This window comes from Salvelinus sp. IW2-2015, linkage group LG6.2, assembly GCF_002910315.2.
Source record: "Salvelinus sp. IW2-2015 linkage group LG6.2, ASM291031v2, whole genome shotgun sequence".
Lineage (NCBI taxonomy): Eukaryota > Metazoa > Chordata > Actinopteri > Salmoniformes > Salmonidae > Salvelinus > Salvelinus sp. IW2-2015.
In genome coordinates, this window is record NC_036846.1 from 10340500 (window position 1) to 10357433 (window position 16934).

A 16934-nucleotide genomic window follows, 5' to 3' on the forward strand; every position below is an offset into this window, starting at 1 on the left:
ACCTCTTCTCTGCATGGATTTACTCCTGAGACTCCCATTAGCCTCTTCTGCCTACAGGAATACAGTCATTTTGAACTGTAAATGTTTTCTTATGGCTACTGTAACGGATGGGAAATGGCTAGCTAGTTAGGGGTGGTGCGCGCTAATGGCCTTTCAATCGGTGACATCACTTGCTCTGAGACCTTGAAGTAGTGGTTCCCCTTGCTCTGCAAGGGCCGTGGCTTTTGTGGAGCGATGGGTAACGATGCTTCGTGGGTGATTGTTGTTGAGGTGTGCAGAGGGTCCCTGGTTCGCGAGGGGACGGACTAAAGTTAAACTGTTACACTACTACCCTAAACTAAGCATGGGAATGCAAGACAAGTTCAGGCCTAGCGCTATAATCCTTTGTGCTCGACAGCCTGTGCCTACATTCAATTGACTGTGACGTGTCAAAAACATGCGTTTGTTGAACAATAACAATGGTGTGAACTCACATTCTGGTCATTACACTCCTGAGCTTTGTCAACCAGCTCTTACTGCGCCACTTCCACGTCCTCCCTAGCACAAATAATAAACAGAGACATAGCATACAGCGATATCATCTTGGCAAACATTTTTSGCCGCACCTGGAAATTAAACTAGGGAAGACACTGACACATACAGGTCACGTGTCTCCAAGTCTTCTGACATATTTCCCTCCAACACTTGTATAACAGAAGAGCATTCTCTCTCCGCCTGGCATTGAGCTTCTGAACATGATGTCTACAATCTACTCCAGAGCTACGTCCAAACTCCTGAAAAGGTTACACAAAACAAATGTTTTTACAAATAATTTACAACATGTTTGCCAACTGTGTGGTCTGAATAAATCATTAGCTAGCTGGTTTACCTTGATGACCGACTGCTTTTCCCCAGAGCTTGCCAGCCTAAGCTTGCATTTGTTTTGCTCATTTTAACCCGAAATCAATGGAGCAAATGTTTACACATGCAACGCATACAAGCTAGCTAGTAGCAACTTGAAAACTTTTGTTRCCTGTTGCACTTGGTAGGTTTGGCATAAACAGCATCTTAGGACATTACATTCCTGAACCATGTTCTTTGTTTTAGTTGTAGTAGTTAAAAACGACAAGCTTGAGATGCTGTTATTTTCCCGGGAATGTTTTTCAAAACTGTCGAAAGAGGAAGTTGTTMAATTTAAAGTCATTACAGCCCATATACATCTGTTCTTATTCATTTTCAATGGAAGGGAAGCAGAGTGGCGGCGCAAACGTGGCGTGGGAGGTTATGGAAATGTTTAGCATCTCCAATAGTGTGCAACTGAGTGGTTCCCMTTATGAATTTGATGCTCAGAAACCCAATGCAATAGTGTCCAACTGCAGCCCACAATTCCAGGTGTTCCTGCATGTGGGCATCCCATTTGGATCCTGCATTGGTTCCTTCATGAACCCCACCCACACACCTTCTATTAGCCAATAACAACGCATTGAATAACAGATTTACTGCATGGAACAACAGATAGTCCAAAACAAAATCAAAAGGATGTTTCTTCTGAAGTGTCAGATAAGAAAGATCAGGAAAAAAATATATATTTCTTTTTGCATGTATTTATCCCCTTATTTTAGGCACTAAACTATCGCTATATATACTTCCATTAAAAACATTCGGAAGGTACTGGTACCAGTTGAGTCTTGTGAGGCTAAACGGAGAACACCATTGAGTTTGTGAGCGTCTCAGCTTTCAATAGATTGGTCATAGTTTGTAGGCYAAACCGTTTGGACGCTACAGACGTTTTCGTGAGTACACCAATTTTCGGGATGTCTCATGGTCTGACAAACATTGCTCTAACTCTTCCACCACAGATGTGGAAGGGCGATATCGGCGGATGTGGTAATTGAGACGCAGCCCATGCAAWAAAACACATCTCTAGTTTAAACAGACAGATTTTGATGGGGATTTCTACAATTATTTTAATTCGATTTCTGCAGGGGTATGACCATTGTAGTCCAAGGGTTAAACATTATTAAGAAACACAGTATGGGTTTTTACTGCTACTCTGCCCACCCCTAAAGTAGACACGCCCCCTTTCTCTGGAAATGACAAGGATGCAATTGCAGCCCGCAATTCGGGGTGGTCCTACATGTGGGCACAAGCGTTTGTGTAAGTTTATCGATYGCTCGACAAAACAATAAGTACACCTAGCATCAGGTAACTTGGTCACAAAAATCAGAAAAGCAATCAAATTAATCGTTTACCTTTGATGATCTTCGGATGTTTTCACTCACGAGACTCCCAGTTAGACAACAAATGTTCCTTTTGTTCCATAAAGATATTTTTTATATCCAAATACCTCCGTTAGTTTGATGCTTTATGCCCAGGAATCCACCAGAAAGAGCGCTCGCGACAACGCCAACAAAAAAAACAAATTATATCCATAATGTCCACAGAAACATGTCAAACGTTTTTTATAATCCATCTTCAGGGTGTTTTTCAAATATCTATTCGATAATATATCAACCGGGACAGTTGGCTTTTCACTAGGACAGGGAGGAACAATGGCCGCCTTTCTCTGTTACGCAGAACTCACTCTGAGAGCCCCCACCTATCCACTTACGCAATGTGCCCTTTTACGCTCATTCTTCAAAATAAAAGCCTGAAACTATGTCTAAAGGCTGTTGACACCTTAGGGAAGCCATAGAAAAAGAGGTCTGGTTGATATCCCTTTAAAATGGGCAATAGGGATGCATAGGAACAGAGAGGTTTCAAATACAGGGTCACTTCCTGATTGGATTTTCCCCAGGTTTTAGCCTGCAATATCAGTTCTGTTTAACTCACAGACAAAAAATTTACAGTTTTGGAAACTTCAGAGTGTTTTCTATCCTAATCTGACACTTATATGCATATTCTAGTTTCGGGGGCTGAGAAATAGGCAGTTTCAAATGGGTACGTTTTTTAGCCAGAAATGAAAATGTCGCCCCCTAGTCTTAAGAAGTTTTAAGTGTGCCTTGAATTCTAAATAAATCACGGACAGTGTCACCAGAAAAGCACCCCCACACCATAATACCTCCTCCTCCATGCTTTACGGTGAGAAATACACATGCGGAGATCATCCAGTCATCCACACCGCGTCTCACAAAGACACAGTGGTTGGAACCAAAAATCTCAAATTTGGACTCCAGACCAATGGACACATTTCCACATGTCTAATGTCCATTGCTCGTGTTTCTTGGCCCAAGCAAGTCTCTTCTTCTTAAATGGTGTCCTTTAGTAGAGGTTTCTGTGCAGCAATTTGACCATGAAGGCCTGATTCACAGTCTCCTCTGAACAGTTGATATGTGTCTGTTACTTGAACTCCRAAGCAGTTATTTGGGCTGCAATWTCTGAGSCTGGTAACTCTAATGAACTTATCCTCTGCAGCAGAGGTAACTCTGGGTCTTCCATTCCTGTGGCGGTCCTTATGAGAGCCAGTTTCATCATACCGCTTGATGGTTTTTGCGACTGCACCAGAAGAAACTTTCAAAGTTGTTGAAATTTTCCAGATTTAATTATTTGTAAARTAATGATGTCTTTTCTCTTTGCTTATTTGWGCTGTTCTTTCCATTCTTCTGTATACCACCCCTACCTTGACACAACTGATTGGCTCAAACGCAATTAAGAAGGAAAGAAATTCCACAAATTAACTTTTAAGAAGACACACCTGTTAATTGAAATGCATTCCAGGTGACTACCTCATGAAGCTGGTTRAGAGAATGCCAAGAGTGTGCAAAGCTGTCATCAAAGCAAAGGGTGGCTATTTGAAGAATCTGAAATATAAAATATATTTTAATTTGTTTAACACTTTTCTGCTTACCACATGATTCCATGTGTTATTTCATAGTTTTRATGTCTTCATTATTATTCTACAATGTCGAAAATAGTAAAATAAAGAAAAACCTTTGAATGAGTAGGCATTCAAAAACATTTGAATGGTAGTGTACATGTAATGACTTTAATGTACATTGTCATGTGCGGAATGCAGCCTACTATCAGTGTAGAAAGCCTGAAGTTATTTCTGAACATTGTAGACCTGTTGCATGTAGAATCGTGAGAGTTGTTCGATAATAATACTGTCTAGAGTAGGACTCGTCTACCATACTAAAATTTAATTGAAGTTCAGACATTTTCAGAGCAGGAATCATCAGTCTAATTATTGATACTTGAATAGCCAACGTAAGACATGTGGGCCAGCATGTTTGAACCTCCTTTTCATGATAGGCCTAGGGCTACATAAAACGTAATACGTCACAACCGCAGATCACGTGTAACCACGCCAGCCCAGGACTGCCACACCCGGCTTCTTCACCTGCGGGATTGTCTGAGACCAGCCATTCAGACAGCTGATGAAACTGTGGGTTTGCACAACTAAAGAGTTTCTGCAAAAACTGTCAGAAACGGTYTAAGGGAAGCTCATCTCCGTGCTCGTCGTCCTCACCAGGGTCTTGTTAGGATGCCGAACTGCAGTYAGTGGGCAAATGGTCACCTTCGATGAATCCCGGTTTCAACTGTACCRGGCAGATGGCAGACAGCGTGTATGGCGTTGTGTRGGCAAGCGGTTTGCCGATGTCATTGTTGTGAACAGAGTGCCCCATGGTGGTGGTATGACAGATTTTTACCTTGTCAGMTCGGGGATTCGATCTAGCAACCTTTYGGTTACTGGCCCAACGCTCTAACCACTAGGCTACCTGCCACCACAGCTAGTATTTGGATGCACAGCCTTTAGCCAAGATAACTGATAACGTTATAGCCATCAATGAGCTTGCTGCACCTTTCTTCTGGCAATTTGGCRCACTTTTCAGCAGCAAACTGCTCTAATTCTTCAATACTTGAGGGGTGCCCTCCACCAACTGCTGTTTTTTAACCCCCCTTTTTTCCTCTCTAATTTCATGATATCCAATTGCGATCCAATTATGTTCTTGTCTCATCGCTGCAACTGCCCAATGGGCTCGGGAGAAGTGAAGGTCAAGTCATGGGTACTCCCAAACATGAACCGCCAAACTGCGCTTTATAACAACCGCCCGCTTAACCCGGAAGCCAGCCGCAGCAACGCAGCAATGTGTTGGAGGAAACACAGTTCAACTGACGRCCGAAGTCAGCCTGCAGGCGTCCTGCCCGCCACAAGGAGTCGCTAGAGCGCGATGAGCCAAGTAAAGCCTCCCCTAACCCGGACGATGCTGGGCCAATTGTGCCCCCCCCCCCCTATGGGACCCCAGGTCACAGCAGGTTGTGACACAGACTGGGATCAAACTCGGGTCTGTAGTGATGCCTTAAGCACTTCRATGCATTGCCTYAGACCGCTGCACCACTCGGGAGGCCCCGACATAGGTATATGGACACTTCGCTGGCCACTCCAGAACAGTCCAGCACATTCTTAACCATTGTTGGGTGCTTTTTTATGTGGGTTTGGGGTCGTTGTCCTGTTGGAAGACCCACATCCTTCAATGGAGAACCAATTTTTGGACACTGGGTTGAACATTGGACGACAAAACACCTGATAATCTGCTGATTTAATGATGCCTTTAGTACGTTCAAGGCCCCCAGTACCAGAGGCAGCAAAGCAACCCCACAGCATTATCAAACTTGATTGAAGGGAGGGTGTTATTTTCAATGCTTAATTTGGTCATTAGCCCTGATCTATATTGCAAAAGAACAGTAATTTAGTTTCATTGGTCCACAGAACATTTCCCCCAGGATTTACGTTTATTTAGGTGGGGTTTTAAGAAGTCAAAATCAGTCTTTCTTGTCTCCTTCAGCAGTGGGGTATTCCTACGTTTACCAATGACAGTGACTGTGTTGCCAGTGACCCCTCCAAACTTCCATCCTACTTTTGTCTTTAGACGCAGACCTGAACCTTGCCCAGATGGGGAGATAGCGGCATGTACGTCTGCTCTGTGGTGTCCTCTCAGGATCTGACGGGGAACAGCTAGGACTACACTGAGCTCTACACTGGCTCTTATCCTCTCAGGGCCTCCATTGACCCCCCTCACCTGCCTGCATTTTCCACCACCACCCATCCATCCTATGACAAAACAAACAAGTTATTCCATTCACTATTTGTATTTAGTACACAACATAGCACAGTACTGATCAAAGAATTTAAAATGCAAGTTTGTGAATAAATAAATCTGTTACATGAAAACAGTGATGACATTATAGCTATAGGTRGATAAACAGACTTGCAACAGCCACATAGGCTATCCTAGAACCAAAAAGGATCCCAAACTGCTTCCTCATTCTTTGTTTTCACATTTAGAAAGTAGTCTGCAAGGTAAACAAGTACAMTTAATCATTTTCATTATATATCAGAAACATAGGCAGGTGCAAAGCAAATAATATACAAAGAGTGAGACAGGGTTTGTGTGCAAAAAAATTTAAAAATCAACATACAATTTAATGAAATAGTACTTTGGTATTTTAGGCCAAATAACAGTGATAAATTTACCTTGGGGTATAAAACAATTATCTTACAAAGTGCCGATAAACTTGGTATGTAATGCTACAAACAACGCCGGAATGTTGTGTTTCGTTATGCACAATGGGCCAGCCAGACAACCTTTTACTACAGTCTAGTTTTAGTGTTACAGAAGAACATTTCTGAGATTAGAATTGATCAGCGGCAGCACATTTCTCCGCTGATAACCAGACATGTCTGGATAGCCATAGGGGAAACAAACTGTGAGGAGCCAATAGCCTTGTCTAACAATCCCTAACTCCTATTTACTACTCTAGTGTCTGAAGTAACTAGATAGGTGTGAGCAATATTCTAGAAAATCCCCAAACCTCATCCGGACTGGAGCCATTGTTTACATCTGTCCAGTCCCTTCCGAAGTAGGGGGGCTGAATGGTTTAAAGACAAGGGGTTGTTAAAATAGACTTTTTTCTGGTCAAACATTAAAGATAGCTGTTGACAAAAGAGGGCATTAAGCATTCTGTAGAATTGCCTGTGTAAAATATCTGTTTGTGACCAATGTGGGTTTGTAGTAAATCAAAATACTGCGTACAAAGCATCTCTTTTTTACATTTACAAGCTTTGAACAGAAGATACTACGAATATGATATGCAGCCATTTACAGTTTGACACCTACAGGCGTGATGGATAATCCAACAAAAAGCATTACATGACATTAAACAAATATTTCAAACTGAAATGTAATTGCAATCAGTAAAAAATAGTAGTTGCTTGTTTTCAGTAAACCATCAGGAAGTGTTTCCTTACTGCTATTCTGAAATGACAGAAGTGCATTGCAGGGGTAACCATCGAACACTTACTTACAGGTGTTCAATTTACCTCGGCCCGAATATATAGATAAAACTGACAATTAAGCCTAGTAACTGTAATGGTTATAGTATTTCTGTTGGTAAAACAATACTTGAGGTAATTTGACGAATGAACAGTCTAATCAGGTCCTAGTAAGTTACGAGTGGCAGGCAAGTCACCCAATGAGAGAAGCTCCATGCTTATCTGAAGGCTGCAGATTCATTGACTGTTAGTTAAGACTGCTGAATTGGGACTAATAAAACAAGTACTGGCCAGAGAACCGACTGGTAACGCCAACGTTCTCCCTAAGAAAAAACKACATAAAACAAAAACAAGCTGTTTCCAAAAAATCTAACATCTAGTTTAGTCTTTTTTTTAAGGCAAGGCTTTCTTTCTTTAGTTTGAGACGGCTGTGGATTTCACAGACACACAAACGTATACATGTCTCATATACAGGTCTTATATTTAAAGGCATTTATCCACAGCTTTGATTGTGGTCCACAGAGTGCAGAGAAGCAACAGAAAGGGCACAGGGATAGATACAATAATACAGTTGAATACCAACATCCTACCCTTGGATTAGCCACTACGCTCCAAGGCCCGGTTTCCCAGACCAATATTAAAGCTTAGTCCTGGAATAGAAAGCATGATCAATGGAGAATCTATATTTTGAAAGTGCTTTTTAGTCTAGGAACAGGCTTAGGTRGAATCCGGTTCTGGGAAACCAGCCTTAAATGTTTTGGGTCATGTGGCTTTTATMAAAAGGTAGGATCCGTTGGGCAGACTCTGGAGTATTTTGTTTCAATAGATATATTTCCTACATACACACACATCTGGTTCTGTATAAGGATGACAATCACAACAGAGATACAGGTCTAGAGCTCCCTGTGAAATGGTAGTGAGGCAAGGAGCGACAGTAACTTGAGTAGGACAGTGATGGGTTTCCCCTACGGGTGAGAAGTGAAGCGAGTCAGGTTGAGAGCTGGGCCAATTCGTGGTCGCTTGACGAGCTCACCTGCCTTTCCACCCTCCTTTGCATCTTACAGCCTGCCATCCTTGCATGAATGTCTCCCTTCTTCTCAAAGTAGTCCACCAGGGGCGGCTCGGTSAGCATCGACGCCAGCACCTGCTCAAAGGTGATGGACCAATCGCCGTCCAGTATGCTGCCCCGCCGCTGCTGGTCGCCGGCGCAGCCAATCAGGACTGTGTCGTCGGCGATGTCCTCGCACTGCAGTGAACCTGTGCTCACTATGGAGTAGGACGAGACCGACGTGTCATCCTTCACTTCTTCGTCCGACGTCTGCTGAGGCGGCGTTTCCAGCTGGGCCTCCGCCAAGGCCCTGCAGACCAGGGACTGCCCTGAGCTGCTCTCCCCGTTCGGCTCCTCTTTTTCGGGTTGGGGCAGTTCAGCGGCGGGAGCCTGGGCGTTGGTGTTGTCGGTTGGTTTGTTGGCGCCGTTGTTGGTGAACTTCTTGCCCACCTCTCCGATGCGCAGCAGCAGGCTGGCCACAGTGGCGATGGCGTGGTAGAGCTCCTGCTCCAGTGGGTCCTCGCTGAACATGTTGTACAGGGTCTTACACAGCTCTATGAACTGCTCCTGTAGGGAACACACACAGGGGATCAGGCAGAAATGGCTTCTCTAAGTGTGTATGAGTGGTCAAGTTATGGTCATCTCTCAGTAATGTGGCATGTACCTGRTTCATCCTGCGAAGGTCTTTAATGGTCTCCTTCTTGGGCTCATTCTCCATGGCCCACATCCGCAGGTAGTACTTATAGTCCTTCACCTCTGAAACAGATATCACAATATTACACGGGMTACAGTGCCTTCAGAAAGTATTCATACCCCTTGACTTATTCCATATTTTGTTGTGTTMCAGCCTGAATTTAAAATGGATTAAATAGATTTATTTTCTCACCCATCTACACACAATACTCCATAATAACAAAGTGAAAACATATCTTTACAAATGACTGCAAATGTATTCAAAATGAAATACAGAAATATATCATTCACAAGTATTCACACCCGAGTCAATACTTTGGAAAAGCACCTTCGGCGGCGATTACATCTTTGAGTCGTCTTTGGTATGTCTGTATCAGCTTTACACATCTGTATTTTGGGATTTTCTCACATTCCTCCTCACAGATTTTCTCAAGCTCTGTTAGTTTAGATGGGGAGCGGCGGTTAACAGCAATCTTCAAGGCTTTCCACAGATTTTCAATGGGATTCRWYKGRRYTYKKSYKRGSYYWSKCWRKGSCWYTCAAWKKCTTKYWMWKWRKYCATTCCAGCATTGCTTTTGGCTGTAAATCTTCGCTGAAGAGAMGTGTCCTTCTTGCAGGTTCTCCCATCTCAGCCAAGGAACTCTGTAGTTCTGTCCCCTCCCTGACCAAAGTCCTTCTTGTCCRGTTGCTCAGTTTGGTTGGATGGCGAGCTTTAGGTAGTCTGGGTAGTTCCATATTTCCCAATGATGGAGTTCACTATGCTCTTGGAAACTTTCAACACTCTAGAAATTGTTTTATTCTCTTCCCCAGATGTAGGCCTCATCACAATTGTCGGAGATCTAGGGACAGTTCCTTGGACTTCATGCTATAGTTTCCGCTCTGACATGAACTGTCAAATTTGGGACCTTATATAGACAGGCGTGTTTCTTTCTAAATCATGTCCAAACAATTTACTAGGCCACAGACTCCAATCAAGTTGTAGTGACATCTCAAGGATGRTCAAAGAAAATTGGATGCACCTGAGCTCAATTTAGAGTGTCATAGCAAARGGGTGTGAATACTTAAGTAAATAATTTTCAACAAATTTGCAAACATTTATAAAAACATGTTTTACTTTGCCATTATGGGGTATTGTGTGTAGATRGGTGARAAAAACAAATGTAATACAGTGGCAAGAAAAAGTATGTGAACCATTTGGAATTGGTCCTAAAATCACACCAATAGACAAACACAGTGTGCTTATCTAATAACACACRAATTATTGYATTTYTCTTGTCTATATTGAATACATAATTTAAACATTCACAGTGTAGGTTGGAAAAAGTATGTGAACCCTTAGGCTAATGACCTCTCCAAAAGCTTATTGGAYTTAGGAGTCAGCTAACCTGGAGTCCAATCAATGAAGCGAGATTAGAGATGTTGGTTAGAACTGCCCTGCCCTATAAAARAAACTCACAAAATTTGAGTTTGCTATTCACAAGAAGCATTGCCTGATGTGAACCATGCCTYGAACAAAATAGATATCAGAAGACCTAAGAATTGTTGACTTGCATAAAGCTGGAAAGGGTTACAAAAGTATCTCTAAAAGCCTTGATGTTCATCAGTCCACGGTAAGACAAATTGTCTATAAATGGAGAAAGTTCAGCACTGTTGCTACTCTCCCTAGGAGTGGCCGTCTTGCAAAGATGACTGCAAGAGCACTGCGCAGAATGCTCAATGAGGTTAAGACGAATCCTAGTGTCAGCTAAAGACTTACAGTAATCTCTGGAACATGATAACATCTCTGACGAGTCTACGATACGTGAAACACTAAACAMGAATGGTGTTCATGGGAGGACACCACGGAAGAAGCCACTGCTGTCCCAAAAAAACATTGCTGCATGTCTGAAGTTYGCAAAAGAGCACCTGGATGTTCCACAGTGCTACTGGCAAAATATTCTGTGGACAGATGAAACTAAAGTTGAGTTGTTTGGAAGGAACACACAACACTGTGTGGAAAAAAACAGTAAAACCTCATCCTCACTGTAAAGTATGGTGGAGGGAGCATCATGGTTTTGGCTGCTTTGCTGCCTCAGGGTCTGGACAGCTTGCGATCATTGACGGGAAAATGAATTCCCAAGTTTATCAAGACATTTTGCAGGAGAATGTGAGGCTATCTGTCCGCCAATCGAAGCTCAACAGAAGTTGGGTGATGCAACAGGACAACGACCCAAAATACAAGTAAATCAACAACAGAATGGCTTCAAAAGARGAAAATCCTGACCTCAACCTGATTTGAGATCCTGTGGCATGACCTCAAGAGAGCGGTTCACACCAGACATCCCAAGAATATTGCTGAAACAGTTTCGTAAAGAAGAATGGTCCAAAATTCCTCCTGACCGTTGTGCAGGTCTGATCCGCAACTACAAAAAATGTTTGGTTGAGGTTATTGCTGCAAAAAGGAGGGTCAACCAGTTATTAAATCAAAGGGTTCACATACTTTTCCCATCCACACTGAGTTCAATAAAGACATGAAMATGTATAATTGTTTGTGTGTTAGTGTAAGCAGACTGTGTTTATCTATTGTTATGACAAATTTATGCAGAAATCCAGGTAATTCCATAGGGCTCACATACTTTTTCTTGCCACTGTACATTTTGAATTCAGGCTGTTATACGACAAAATGTAAGTCAAGGGGTATGAATGCTTTCTGAAGGTACTCTATGTATAGCAATACCGTTTGAATCTTGCAGAGGGCAGGACAAGGAGGAAGACCAGTACTGTAGAAAGGTCATAAATATAGGTCATTAATATAGGCAGGGGAGTGAGGCTCACCTTTCTTCTCCTCTGCATCTCCGCTTCCCGATGCGTCCTCAGCCTCTTTCACCTCTTCTCCTGCAGACAGAGACAACCACCACCATCACCATGCCCACAAAGCCACTAATCAGACCATCCACACCAGTGTACACACTACACAGTGACAAGTAGGAAAGTGGGTTATCTAGACAGGGGTTGGGAGGAGGGGGGTCTTTCCAGTGGAAGATGATTGTGCTAGTGTGTGAGACATTCACTTAACAGAAGATGAGGTGAGTCAACTAGCCCCCAGATGCTAGGAGAGTAACAGGCAGGGAGGTGAATCAACTAGCCCCCAGATGCTAGGAGAGTAACAGGCAGGGAGGTGAATCAACTAGCCCCCAGATGCTAGGAGAGTAACAGGCAGGGAGGTGAGTCAACTAGCCCCCAGATGCTAGGAGAGTAACAGGCAGGGAGGTGAATCAACTAGCCCCCAGATGCTAGGAGAGTAACAGGCAGGGAGGTGAATCAAATAGCCCCCCAGATGCTAGGAGGGTAACAGGCAGGGATGGAAGATGCGGATACCACAGCAGATTATACAGGGGGAAAGCGATGCGATGTCATTCACACCTGGACCGGAACGTACCAAAGAAAGCCCAGAGTGGACTGTACCAAGTGGACAGGGAGAGGAAATTAAAGGGGGGCAGTACTACAAAGAGCATTTTGATCAAGGGTCTTAACTCTGTATAAAGATAGTTGTGTAATCTGCTGGTATGATGTCACTGAGTGTGCTATACCACATGGGGGGGATATTAACAGGTTAGAGAGATGTCCTCTATGAACTCCAACTAATCATTGTTTCACAAGTTTGCAGATTATTCAAACATGAGATTGACTATTCCCCCTGAATACGGTGGCCACCATTTTGTTGATCAAAAGTGTCTTTGTGACCCAGAGATTTACAGAGAGACAAACCTGAGGTCACTTCCTGCACCAGGAAGTCCAGATCAGACAGGAAGGGAGGTTCTGGAGCGGTGAGAAGAAAACGGAACCAGATGGGGAGAGAGGGCAGACATGAGAGAAAGAATTAAAGAGAGAGAGAGAGATAGATAGATAAAGAGCAAGATGGAGAGATTAAGACAAAGTGAGAAGGGAGGAAGGCGAGACGGAGGAAAGAGAGGGCGGGCGGAGAAAGAGGGAGGCAGGGAGGAGGGGATCAAACAATAGGAAGATGAGAATACACATTCGGTCGGTTAAGTCAGTAGTAGGAATCAGTTTTCAATGCACAGACACATGCAAGGGACCAGGACCACTCATTGCTTCAAGCAAAAAAAACAAAAATCGATGTCAAATATCACATGGAAATTGTGAGCAAACTATAGTATGAAAGATGGTTCACACGTGTGTGTTCCCTCCTGAGGGAATATGTTACGTTTATAGCAACAGCAGTACGTTTATGGCAACATCGATGTGTGTGTGTGTGTGTGTGTGTGTGTGTGTGTGTGTGTGTGTGTGTGTGTGTGTGTGTGTGTACCCTGTGGAGTGTCATCATCAGTGAAGAACTGTGTAGCTTCCAGTGCAGACTCGGCCTCCTCTGGACACAATGCTGTAAGAGAAACAAGAAGCATGTTCACCCCAGTATGTATTATCCTAACACACATTGACAAATCATACCTACAAGCGCGCACGTGCATACTTTCTCCAAAACTGCTCAATTGTTCCCATTCTGAAACATTATAGTAACACACCCACAGACACCAACACAATTCTTCCGTCACRCATATACATGGTGCCTGTCCCTTTAAAAAAAAAAACACACCACCCAAAGCACAGGGCCACAAGACTGTGCTGATTCACTAGAACTGTGTTTGAGGGGGAAAAAATGTGTGTGAAGCTAATTAGTGAGACTGGGAATGTCCTGCAGTATGTCTGCAATGAGTTGATCAGGCTGTTATTGGACCGGCAGAGTTGTGTTTTTCCCTGCTTACCTGGCGGCAGGTGAAGATTGTACAGTAACTTGAGTTTCTCTGTCATGTCTCCGTGGTACATCCCACCTTTTGGGAGACACGTGGTGGGTCAGTGGGATCCATGCTGACTAATCATAAAATCACTACCAGCCAATTAAGCAGTGAGATTTATCCTGCTACAAACTAGCACATAACTGGTCTCGAAAATATCTCAAAACACCAGCTGCACAACCCCGACCCCTCCTCCYGACACATCCATGTTTAATATAGAAATCAGTTCATATTTTCAAAAGAAAGTTACGATTCTCTACTTCTTCAAACTCACTCAGACCCGTGACAAACTCCTTGAAGTTGATGAGGCCGTCCTTGTTCATGTCCAGCAGGCGGAAGAGGCGTGCTGCCAGCGTGGCGGTGTGCGTCCCACAGAGCCAGGTGCCCAGGGCCCCGAACAGCTGGCAGAATTGTCCCAGGTCAATGCGGTACTGCTCCAGGTAGGGCAGGCTGGGGTCGTGGCGCTCCGCCGCTGTGGTGCTGGACCCCCAGTAGCAGCTCATTATGTGCTTGGCCTGCCATGGGGAAGGGGAGTGGGATGCAGCTCAGAGGTGGTACTGGCTGATTGAAACATTGAATGGATAGTGCAATGGTGCTTGACAGTTGAGAGATTTGAAGTGAACATAGAGTTCCTCTAGCTCCCCGATACTGAAGGCTGAGTCTGTCATGATAGCTCTTACCTGTGGATAGACACACAGCTCTACATCAGACAGAGAAACACCTCTGGCTACAGCATATTAAGTGGGCACTGTATGACAATGGCTTGATAATGATGGCTTTTGTTGCCGGCATTCAGTTTAAAAAAATACAAAATGTTTTTTCACATATACTGGATAGGTGCAGTGAAATGTGTTGTCTTACACTTGTTTGGGGCATGAGCCACAACTTGTTTTGTTCTCAGTCTATTGATAATGCTTACATAACACATACCGTGTGACAGCTGTGTGACTTGTCATCACAACCATGACCAGCATCAAACAACTTATTTACCACCCACCACACTAAGTTGACACGCCTGAGTTAAGAACAACATTGCTGACAGAGAAAACKAAATGTTTAAAACCACTGTTGGGTAATGATGTAAAAAGCCGTAGGAACGATAATAACGATGATTTGTTACCTTGAAGTGAACATAGAGTTCCTCTAGCTCCCCGATACTGAAGGCTGAGTCTGTCATGATAGCTCTTACCTGTGGATAGACACACAGCTCTACATCAGACAGAGAAACACCTCTGGCTACAGCATATTAAGTGGGCACTGTATGACTTAGGCATGCACATGTTTTTGTTCCTTAACATAACCTATTCCATACATCTCATATCCACAATTGATCATTATTAAAGGGATTCTTTGGGATTTTGGCAATGAGGCCCTTTATTTACTTCCCCAGAGTCAGATGAACTTGTGGAATTTTTATCTCTCTGTGTCCAGTATTAAGGAAGTTAGTGGTAGTTTCGCGAGGTAATGCTAACTAGCGTTAGCACAATTCCTGGAAGTCTATGGGTATCTGCTAGCATTTTGACCTCACTGCCAAAAACTTTTTATTTTTTTTATTTGAACCTTTATTTAACTAGGCAAGTAAGTTAAGAACAAATTCTTATTTACAATGACGGCCTACCAGGGAACAGTGGGTTAACTGCCTTGTTCAGGGGCAGAACGACAGATTTTTATCTTGTCAGCTCGGGGAGTTGTCCCAGAAATCTTTCGGTTACAGGCCCAACGCTCTAACCACTAGGCTACCTGCCGCCCCATGGGACTCCCAAAAACGGCCTCTAGAACTGAGATGCAGTGCCTTAGACTGCTGCGCCACTCGTGAGCCCCCTTTAAGATTGGAATGAATAACCTAATCCTGAGACATTTACTAGGAACACCTTCCTAATATTGAGATGCACCCCCTTTTTACCCTCAGAACAGCCTCAATTTGGTCAGGGCATGGACTCTCCAAGGTGTCGAAAGCGTTCCACAGGGATGCTGGCCCATGTTGACGCCAATGCTTCCCACAGTTGTGTCAAGTTGGCTGGATGTCCTTTTGGTGGTGGACCATTCTTGATACTCACGGGAAACTATTGAGCGTTGCAGTTCTTGACACAAACTGGTGCGCCTGGCACTGATGGAAGTGGATTTAATAAGTGACATCAAATAGGGGATTTTAGCTTTCACCTGGTCAGTCGTGGAAAGAGAAGGTGTTCCCTCAGTGTATAGAGAGTTGGGCCAATGTGGTTTCTGTCTGAATGTTCCAAGAGCACCACTTTGTCCTCCATAGCCATTGCTAAGTGATAATTGACACGTCTGCATTATGCTGTTTCTTTCTGATTGTTTTTAAAACATATGAAATGTCATGTGAAAGCAGATACAGTTGAAGTCAGAAGTTTACATACACCTTAGCCAAATACATTTAAACTCAGTGTTTCACAATTCCTGACATTTAATCCTAATAAAATGTCCCTGTCTTAGGTCAGTTAGGATCACCACTTTATTTTAAGAATGTGAAATGTCAGAATAATAGTAGAGAGAATGATTTATTTCAGCTTTTATTTCTTTCATTACATTCCCAGTGGGTGAGAAGTTTACATACACTCAATTAGTATTTGGTAGCATTGCCTTTAAATTGTTTAACTTGGGTCAAACTATTTTGGGTAGCCTTCTACAAGCTTCCAACAATAAGTTGGGTGAATTTTGGCCTATTCCTCCTGACAGAGCTGGTGTAACGGAGTCAGGTTTGTAGGCCTCCTTGCTCACACACTCTTTTTTGGTTCTGCCCACAAATTTTCTATAGGATTGAGGTCAGGGCTTTGTGATGGCCAGTCCAATACCTTGACTTTGTTGTCCTTAAGCTATTTTGCCACAACTTTGGAAGTATGCTTGGGATCATTGTCCATTTGGAAGACCCATTTGCGACCAAGCTTTAACTTCCTGACTGATGTCTTGAGATGTTGCTTCAATATATCCACAATTTTCCTCCCTCATGATGCCATCTATTTTGTGAAGTGCACCAGTCCCTCCTGCAGCAAAGCACCCCCACAACATGATGCTGCCACCCCCGTGCTTCACGGTAGGGATGGTGTTCTTCGGCTTGCAAGCATCCCCCTTTTTCCTCCAAACATAACGATGGTCATTTTGGCCAAACAGTTATATTTTTGTTTCAGACCAA

The 16934-nt window shown here is 43.4% G+C and overlaps 1 protein-coding gene across 4 annotated transcripts in view; it reads right to left on the minus strand.

Annotated features, from left to right (window-relative positions):
• Positions 1 to 6235: 6235 nt before the first annotated feature.
• Positions 6236 to 16934, minus strand: part of LOC111965817 (TBC1 domain family member 9B) — a 56115-nt gene continuing 45416 nt past the window's right edge. For 3 of the 4 annotated variants that reach the window (XM_023990148.2, XM_023990147.2, XM_023990144.2), the window contains 8 exons: positions 14904 to 14972; positions 14058 to 14298; positions 13754 to 13819; positions 13300 to 13371; positions 12741 to 12791; positions 11808 to 11867; positions 8965 to 9056; positions 6236 to 8867 (listed from right to left, as the gene is read on the minus strand). In XM_023990148.2, coding sequence (XP_023845916.1) covers positions 8241 to 8867; positions 8965 to 9056; positions 11808 to 11867; positions 12741 to 12791; positions 13300 to 13371; positions 13754 to 13819; positions 14058 to 14298; positions 14904 to 14972 — 1278 coding nt within the window. In that variant the 3' untranslated portion in view covers positions 6236 to 8240. The remainder of the gene's footprint in view (positions 8868 to 8964; positions 9057 to 11807; positions 11868 to 12740; positions 12792 to 13299; positions 13372 to 13753; positions 13820 to 14057; positions 14299 to 14903; positions 14973 to 16934) is intronic. The other variant, XM_023990146.2, reaches the window with a different exon arrangement.